Source organism: Dipodomys merriami, unplaced genomic scaffold (assembly GCF_024711535.1).
Source record: "Dipodomys merriami isolate MVZ:Mamm:240054 unplaced genomic scaffold, mDipMer1.0.p SCAF_55, whole genome shotgun sequence".
NCBI lineage: Eukaryota > Metazoa > Chordata > Mammalia > Rodentia > Heteromyidae > Dipodomys > Dipodomys merriami.
The window spans coordinates 5283954-5293441 of NW_027206124.1; the positions used below are offsets into that span (position 1 = coordinate 5283954).

The window sequence follows — 9488 nt, forward strand, 5'->3', positions numbered from 1 at the left end:
AGGCACACACAAAAACTAAAAATTAGAATTTGAAGAATCAAAAGTATCCTATTATGTCTAGTTTAGTTTTGATATACTGTGATGTCATCCCTTCCCCCAAAAAGGCTAAGGAAGAGGGGTACTGTCCCTCAGTGGAGGGATCTTGGGACAACAGCCATGCCTAGGAAGAGCACGTCCTCTAGTGACAAGCACGGATGCAGTGTGCTCACTTGGGGCCATGCCATCGTTCCTGTCTGGCAGGAAGGACCACCAAGATGGAGGCTGGCATTTTCATCTATAGTCATGCCTGCTTAGCAACAGAGGTATATTCGGGGAAATAGGTGGAAGTCAGCTCAGCATCAGAAGTGAGATTAACCTCCGTGATTGAATTCCTGTACACCACCTGTCAGTCCTTTCCCAGCACAACCAGAGGGGCAACTGCAGGAGGGGGCTGTAGGCAGTTCTCCATGGCGGAGCTGCTCCTGGGGAGAGTGAGGAGCTACTTCTCAATTTGATGCATTCACTCCAGGTGACACCAGTTCTTTCCATTCCTTTCATGATCAGCTTTAGGGGCTTTAGTATTGGGGCTTTTTATAACCATAGCTCCTTTTTCCTGCATGAAAAGACAGCTATTCATCCCAGCAGGCAGCGGTACTGGTTGGAAGGCAGGCATTAGTCATCAGGAATTTTTCAAATAAACACTCCTACTAGGGGTAGGTCTCTAAAACAGAGTCAATTATGTGAGCCTCCTGCAGAACTGCGGCGGCTCCCTCACAAAGCCCGGCCCCTCTGGGGAGCCTCCAGTCCTGCCCCAACTTCTGCCTGCAGCCTCACCTCCCACAGTGGGGACTACTGATGTTCCCAAGCACATTTCTGCACTCTTGTCCCCAGCCAATGTTTAGGAAGGGGGAGGGAGGTTTTCAGCGAGTCCCTTCCTGCACCACCTCAGCCAACAAGGTCAATGGCTCCCGTGTCCTCCCCAGCAGCTGCCCACGGAAAAGTGCTGCCGGCCAGGGAGAGGACATCCCCCCCTCCACCGGACGGGAGGAGCGCACCCCCTCATTCCAGACAGAAGCTGATGCACCTATGAGAATGCCGCCTCCAGTTCCGTGCGGACTCCGGCAGCTTCCACAGCTGCCTCCCCCTCCCGACAGGTGCCTCGTCAAAGATTCATGTCTGGGGGAGTGGGGGGGGGGGTGCTCAGGAATACACAAAGTGGATTTTCATCCACGAGGGAAAAAGACAAAAAAAAAAAAAACAGTTTAGTTCAAACTATTTCTAAGAGTCAATTATAAACCACTGCTTTAGAGACACCAACAAAACAAGACATTAAAAAGACACTAAAGACACTGTCCCTTTGCTGAAGACACCCACCAATACCCTTCATTTTGTATAGTGCTAGGGACTGAACTGTGTTCCCGTATTTACTAGTTTCTAGGGAGGCACTCTACCACTTAAGCCAAGGCCCTATCCCTTTTTGTTTTTCCATGCCAGTACTAGAGCCTGAACTCAGGCTCTCCCTTTCTTGCTCAGCTCACTGCTAGTGCTCTACTGCCTGAATCACACCTCTCCACTACGGCTTTGTGCTGACTAACTGGAGATAAAACAGTTTCAAGGAGGATTTGTCTGCCTGGGCTAGCTCCAAACCACGATTCTTAGATCTCAGGCTCAGGAGTAGCTAGCTAGGACTAGAGGTGAGAGTCACCAGCCCTAAACAGTACTTGGGTTTGGAACTCAAGGGCCTGTGCAGGTTGGGCGCACCTGGACTATAATATGCTTATTTTAGGTTTCTTACAGTTGCTGGGATGACAGGCGTGCACAAGCATGCTCAGCTTCCCTTTGTGGAGATGGAGTCACTAGAGAAGTGCCGGAGGCTATTTCTCCCCAAGGCCAGACAACGGTCCCTCAAACCACCTGCAACCGGCTCTGGAATTGGTCAAGGACCCTTGATGATTACTTGGAGGCCCAGACATAAGGAACACAAAGAAGAGCTGCTCTGAAGCAGCAGCATCCCACAAATGCTGATCCCTAGGAGGGTGGAACAAGGGACCAGCTGGATAGCAAAGGGGCTTCACAGCGTCACAGGCTCCCTCTTTTTGCTATCTGCTCAGGAAGAGGCAAAGCAACAGTCCTAAATTACTGAGCACCAAGTTCTTCCTGGGATATCCATGCAACATTAAAACCAAACTTCCCAGAATGGTGATTTCTTCTAGAAAGCATGTAAAATAGGAAAGTGACATTTGTTCATGAAAATTTGTCAAGGAGCCCCAGATCTAATCTTTCTTTTACAGCTGTGCAAGTGAAAAAGAATTTCCAGAAGACAGGCTCATTTGTGTACTGCGGTTTGAACTCAGGGCCTCATGCTTGGTAGGCAGGTACTCTACATTTGAAGCCAAGCCCTCAAAGCATTCTGCTCTAGTTATTTTTGGATAGAATCTCCTGCCTACACCTCCTGCATAACAGGATTATAGGTATGAACCACCATAACAGGCTTATTGGCAGAGGTGGTCTAACTTTTCGTCAGTCTGGCCTTAAAACTTTGACACTGGGGCTGGGAATGTGGCTTAGTGGGAGAGTGCTTGCCTAGCATGCCTGAAGCCCTGGGTTTGATTCCTCAGTCCCACATACAAAAAAGCCAGCACTGTGGCTCAAGTTGTACAGTGCCTTGAGCAAAAGCAGCTCAGGGGCAGTGCCCAGGCCAAGTTCAAGCCCCAGGACTGGCAAAAACAAAAACAACAAGAAAAAACTTTGACACTCAACGTATCTGCTCTTGAGCAGCTGGGATTACAGGCATGAGCTACCATGCCCCAGCCTGAGTTTCCAGAGAATTTAACTCAAACACAGGATGTTCTACAGTTTCTTCCAGCCTGTACTTTAGTTCCAATCCAATAATCACATCACAGCAAATTCTCACACTAAAAACTGGAGATCATGATACTTCTCTACTTAAAAGTCACAGAGGAGGGGCAGTTGATTATAATCAAGGTGTATATATAAGTGCATGTTAACATGAACCCTCTGTACAACTGATAATAAAAAGATAAAAGGCTGGGCACCAGTGGGCTCCTGCCTATAACCCTAGCAACTCAGGAGGCTGAGATCTGAGGATCATGCCTTGAAGCTAACTTGGGAAACTCCTTAAGACTTTTATCTTGAATACACTACCAAAAAGCTGGAAATGGAGTTGTGGATCAAGTGGTAGAACTCTAGCCTTGAACAAAAACGAAAGCTCACGGACAGTGCCTAGGCACTGAGGTCAAGTTCTAGGATTGGCATAAAAAAGAAAAGGGGGGGGGGAGGCGCCTGGGAATGTGACTTAGCAGTAGAGTGCTTGCCTAGTATGTATGAAGCCCTGAATTCAATTCCTCAATACCACAGAAACAAAAGCCAGAAGTGGTGCTGTGGCTTAAGTTGTAGAGTGCTAGATTTGAGCAAAAGCTCAGAGACAGTGCCCAGGCCCTAAGTTCTAAGCCCCAGGACTGGCAAAAAGAAAAACGGGAGGAGGGAGGGAAGCGGGAGGAGAGAGGAAAAGGGGGGGGGGGTAGAAAGACCTTTAACTAACAATACTCATCAGATATCACCTTACACATAAGGAAGGCAAGGGGGCAGTCTGGTAACCCACACAGGACGATCTGGAAATGCAGTGTGGAACCCTACCTTGGCCAAGTGCTGCAGAACCCACGGTCTCACCTAGCCAGTCCCCAAGGGGTTCCTGCTTCTACTCCTTTAGGAAAAGGTCCCATAACCCCCACCATTTGGCACAAATAAACTTTGTCTTTTGGGGGGGCAGGGTCTAGCCATGCAGTCTTGATCTTGTCATTCTCCTGCCAGATGTTGGGATTACAGGCTCAAACATGGCACAATCTTTAAAACATGTTATGGTGTGGCTGTGTGGTGTCCAGAGAGCCCCACTCGGCAGGATCCTCAGGGCTCACTTAGGAGACGAGGCTGGAGGAAGCAGGTCACTGGGGCATCCCTGACCACTGGCCCTTCCTACTGCCATGACATTCTGCCCTCGGCCCAACAGAGCCAGCCAACCACGGACTGAAAGCGGAGGCAAAAGGTGCCCTCTCTGTTTGCTTTTCTCGGGTAACTTGTCACAGCCATGGGAAGGCGAGCGGCAGCCCTCCATGACCTGTCGGAGCAGCCCTGCCCGGCTGAAAACTGGCCAAGCCTCTTGAGGAGCTGCCCCTCGGCCCTGCTCCTCCTGAGGGTCCCGGACACCCCGACTCCCTGCAGCCCCGCCCACTGCCCAGCCCAGGACCGGAAGGGCTCAGCTGGCAGGGGCTGTGCGGCCTGCCTGGCCTCGGCCAGGGGCTCAGGCTGCACCTCGGCACGCGGGGAGCTGCGAGGCTCGCGGCGGCGGCCCAGGGCCCAGACACCAGAACCGGAGACCGCGGCCGGGCGCCGGCGGCTCACGCCTGCCATCCTAGTTACTGCGGGGGCCGAGATCCGAGGCTCGCGGTTCAACGCCAGCCCGGGCAGGAAAGTCCGTGAGACTCTCATCTCCGAGGAACCACCAGAAAACCAGGAGCGGCGCTGTGGCTCAAGCGGTGGAGCGCCAGCCGTGAGCACGGACGCTCGGGGGCGGCTCCCAGGCCCCGAGTTCAAGCCCCGGGGCCGTCAGGACCGCGGGGGGCCTCAGCGAGGCGCGGCCGCGGGCACCGGGGTTTGGGGGCTGAGGTAGGAGTTGGTCAGCGGCCCGAACTCCGACGCGGTCCCGCCGCTTCCCCCGCTCCGCCCGAGCCGCTGCGCCCGCAGACGCTGGCGGAGGAACGGACGGACGGACGGACGGCGGGCCCCGCCGCGGCGGCCAATGAGCAACGAGGCTGGGCAGGGGGGCGGCGCAAACGGCCCGCGCGCGGCGCCGCGGCGGGGCGCCCTCCTCCTCCCCGAGCCCTAATGGGTCCCGGACCCCGCGTCCTGGGGGTTGAAAAGGTCCCTCACCGGCCCTTCGTCGCCGCTCCGCGCTTCCGGATGAGCTCGTCCAGGGAGATGTCCGCCATCTTGCGCCGCCGAACGAGTCGAGAGCAGCTCCGACGCCCTCAGCCCTCCAGCCCGCCCCTTCGGCCGCTACCCAGCGAAGAGCAGCTTCCGGCGTCCGGCCAACCGACTCTCGCGATAGTTTATAAAACGACAAGAACCGGAAAGGGTGGGGCACTCCCCATGAGCCTTCGCGATGCCAGCTTATTTGCATACAGGGAGGGTCGGAGGTACTACAGAGCCTCTTGTTCCCGAACAAATAAAATGAAAAGCAAACGAAAAAGTTAACAGCCAATGAAACAAACGAAACAGGATGAGCGTGTTTGTTCCGTGAGCAACGTGACACTCACCATAACTAAAATGAAAATGACACTCATCACCCGCAAGGAAAGCCCCGCAATGCTTTATGCCTTAAACTTATGAGTAAGGAAAATAACGATTCGGGGTGACGCCCGGATCCTCACTGCTAATGTGAGACGAATTTTTGAGCGGGTAAAGGTTGCCCCTAAGGTGACCCGCCTACTTTGCGGGATGCCTGGGTGCTGCGATCTGCCCGTACCCCCTTATTCCTAAAGACAAGAAAAGCTGGCTTGGTGGGTGCCCGAGGGGTGACTGTGTGGGTTTCCCTTCCGGCTAGCGGGGCTCGCTAGTGTCCTGTACGACAAGTTAAGGGTTTGTAGGGAAATCTGGAGAAAGCTGGGGTCACGACTGTGGCTGAGGCCCTGGGGCAAGTGCGCGGGGCTCTCGGCGTATCTGTGTGCTACAATTCCCGTAGGACCCACGGAGGCAAAGGCAGAGGATGGAGAGGACATGAGCATCTTCACCTAGGAAACCCGGGAGCCCTGCTGGAGTCAAAGCTTGTGGAGCTTGGCTCTAAGGGTACTGGCCGTGTGTCCCCATCCCCGACGCAGGTGCGGGATGGCGTCAGGGAGGACCCGTGTGAGGGTCCCTCCCTTAATACGATGGGGGGGAGTGCATGACTTCCTCCAGCTGCGCCGTCCCGCGGTGTGCGGGCCTGGCTCCCCGGGTAAGAGGGGGGTTCTCCAACAGGGCGATCGCCTCTGGCCAGCGCCATCCGTCCTCACAGCTGATAGGCTACTGGACCTGTCAGTCCGGGCGCTTCCGGTGGCCCTGGCCAGGCCCTGACCAGCCCTGGCGCGGTACTCCCGGCGCCACGTGTCTCCGTGTTCGGGTCCCGTCCCCGGCTCTTCCATCGCAGTGGCGTCCCGGATCCGCTCTCCACTGGGGCTGAACTGGTTTGTTGGTCTTGGTTTTGTGCTTTCCTCCGGCCTTCATGGCTGTTTCCTAATAGTGTGTTTGCTGCAGCTGGTCTTCGAGGCGAGGCCATCGCGTGGTGGCTCAGTGGTGGGGCGCTGGCCTGGCATGCCTGAGGCCCTGGGTTCGAATCCTCAGCACCACATAAGAAAAAAGCCGGAAGTGGTGCTGTGGCTCACGTGGTAGAGTGCTAGCTTTGAGCTGAAGAGCTGAGGGACAGCGCCCAGGCCAGAGTTCAGGCCCCACGACCAACCTAAACAAAATGTGGCTTCCGTTTTCTCACCTTCAGCAGTACAAGGCTGCCCTATGCTCCTGATTTACTTTTTATACCTGCATGGAGGTTGTCACTTTGTTTTTCTGGTGGTGCTGGAGTTTGAACTTAGGTGGCAAGATTTTATTGCCTTATATATTACTTTTATCGGCCAGTCTCATGCCGATTTTCACAAAGGTGTAGGTATTCTGCCTTAGCATCTGCACAGAAAACGGTGCAAACATGGACTCTTTTTGTTTATTTGTCAGTCCTGGGGCTTGAACTCTGGGCCTGGGCGCTGTCCCTCAGCTCTTCAGCTCAAGGCTAGTGCTCTACTACTTGAGCCATGGCACGACTTCCGGTTTTCTGAGTGGTTTATTGGAGATGAATCTCACTCAGACTTTCCTGCCCCTGCCCGGGCTGGCTTTGAACAACCACAATCCTCAGATCTCAGCCTCCTGAGTGTTAGGGTTAGTGCTAAAATTCTCATTGCATCTAATGAATTTTATCATTGCAGAATATTTGTTGGTCAATTCTTGATAAGGACCAGGTAAGCCCTACTTATTCTATTTGATCTCCTTGTTGCTTTAATTGGAAATAACAAAGGGTTTTTGTGGCAAAGATTTCAGTTCAAAGCCAGCCCGGGCTGAAAAATCCCTAAGACTCCATCTCCTAACTAACCTGCAAAGAGCCAGGCTGGAAGCATGGCTCAAGACTCTTATCTCTAACCAGCAAACGCTGGAAGTGGTACTGTAACTCAAACTGGTAGAGCACTAGCCTTGAGCAGAAGTACTCAGGGACAGTGCCTAGGCTTTGAGTTCAAACCTCTGTGAATACCAACTGGGACAAGCCATCCCAGCAATGAGCACCTAGACTCAGCCAGTCTGGAGAACAAGTGACCATGGAGAGGAGTAAGAGGAGATGTCACATCGGCCACTTTGTGCACTTTCAGAACTAGCCAGAGCCAGGTCAATAGACGTGAGAAGCCTTGCCCTCTAATGTCCAACCTGTCTACCTTTAACAGGACAGGAATATACGTTCTTGCCTTTGTTACCTGACATTCTCTACCTAGTCACCAGATGTCAGAAGTAGCTAGGGACATTTCCACCGACTCCAGGACAGCCTGGAATGGAATGCAGGAGATAATTTTCTGCCCCACACCCTTCCTCTTGCTATTTGTTTGCTCTCCAGTATTTTTTTTTTTTTTTTTTTTTTGGTCTGGTCGTGGGGCCTGAACTCTGGGCCTGGACGCTGTCCCCAGCTCTTCAGCTCAAGGCTAGCGCTCTACCACTTGAGCCACAGCACCACTTCCGGCTTGTTTAGGGCCTCATGCATGCAAGGCAAGCGCTCTACCACTGAGCCACCTTCCCAGGCCCTATTTTATGTATTTATTTATTTTTGCTCAGCCCTTCTCTGCCTCATGTGATCCTCCAGACTTCATCCAAGAGACCTGCCTCCTCCAGACTTCATCTACGGACTCACGCCCACCAAGTGACAGCTGCTGCCGGCTGCCTTCTCCCAGAGGGGACCACATCTCAGCCTTCCCGCCCCCCCCTCCCCGTACTGTCGCCCCCCCCCCCAGCAGGAAGTAGCCAGAGAGAATCTTCACCCTTTTTCATAATTATCAAAAGGCTGGAACGCAGGGTCTGCACAGGGACACCTCCCTCCCTCTAGGCTACATTTCCACCCAGCATCTGTTACCTAGGTAACTGGCAGACCTGGAAGCAGTCACCTTCCCCTCCTGCTAGGTCACATCCTGGGCCACCTCTGGTCACTCACCTTCCATCTGACCTCACGAGGGTCCCAGACCCTGAGGTCACATGATCCAGTGTGGCCACGCCTCTCCCCCACCAGGCCACACCTCTTCCTGTCCTCGGCCTAGATAAGTCCTAGCCCAGGGATGCCTCTCCCCCATACCCTGTGGGAGTAGCAGTTCGGTAAACTTCTCCTGCCTGAAGAGCGTGTGGTGTTCTCCTCATCGGCTACCTAATGAGACCTACCTATTTCATATACCTTACACTGAGTAAGTAGGATTACAGGTGTGAGCCACCGGTGCCTGGCCATGGCCATGGCCTTGTTTAAGGTGCTTTGTGAGAGAATCCGTCCCAGTGGAGATAGCACAGAAGATTTATAAGAATGTTTATTAGTGGGGCTGCATCTCCCCAGGGAGAGAGGGCAACATGGCGTCCGCCCCTATCCAGATGGCAGCTGGTAACTCTGGGGCTAGAGGGGGGAGCTACTCCACGCACAGGCAGGTCTGGGCGGAGAGCGGTAGTGGCCAGCTATCCTGGCAGGAGCTCAGGTCAGTGTGGGTTGGGGACTACAAGCCACCCCAGAAATGTAGCGGGAGTGGCTAGGGACCTGAGGTGGGGAGGCCTAGTCTGAAAGCTGCTGTTGTGTATAGTTGGGAGGAACTTGGAAGGAGGTGTATCTGTCTAGAATGCCTGGAACGACCTTTGTGAACTCATTGGGGCATTTGGCTGTAGGGTGGGGGCTGGGTGGAACATTCTGCCCCAGCCTGCCTCCCTCCTAGGAGACTTTTCCAGCAATGCCTCTGGCTGTGGAAATCTAAGAAACTGTCCCGATTTGACATTGCCCAAAGGCTGGGAAGTGGCTTAGCGGTAGAGTGCTCCTACCCCTGGGTTTAATTTATTAGTATCACACAAAGAAAGCAGGAAGTGGCCCTGTGGCTCTAGTGATAAGTATTAGCCTTGAGCAAAAGCAGCCTGTCAGTGGACAGTCCCCAGGCCCTGAGTTCAAGTCCCAGGACTGGCAAAAAAAAAAAAAAAATTGCCCAAGAGTTGTGGCAGTCTCAGATAATGGGACCCGATGGCAGAGCCCAGGAGAACGGCTGTGTTTGGGCATCTGGACAAATGCATGTCCCCACTCCTCCCACTGATCATCTTCTGGGGACATAGGCTCAATGGAGGCATGTATGTTTTTATTGTGATGGGGGGGGCATCCAGGGGCTTGAACTTGGGGCCTAGGCTCTCTGTCAGGC

The 9488-nt window shown here is 53.6% G+C and overlaps 1 protein-coding gene and 1 non-coding gene across 2 annotated transcripts in view; one reads left to right on the plus strand and one right to left on the minus strand.

The window, feature by feature from the left end:
* Positions 1 to 5084, minus strand: part of Poldip3 (DNA polymerase delta interacting protein 3) — a 28488-nt gene extending 23404 nt beyond the window's left edge. Inside the window, exon 1 of the mRNA XM_069999702.1 lies at positions 4927 to 5084. Within this exon, the coding sequence (XP_069855803.1) occupies positions 4927 to 4985 (59 nt within the window). The 5' untranslated portion in view covers positions 4986 to 5084. The remainder of the gene's footprint in view (positions 1 to 4926) is intronic.
* A 284-nt stretch (positions 5085 to 5368) lies between these two features.
* Positions 5369 to 5518, plus strand: LOC138811947 (U12 minor spliceosomal RNA). The gene has a single exon (XR_011367520.1). It is a non-coding gene; the product is annotated as a U12 minor spliceosomal RNA (small nuclear RNA).
* The last annotated feature ends 3970 nt before the right edge of the window (positions 5519 to 9488 follow it).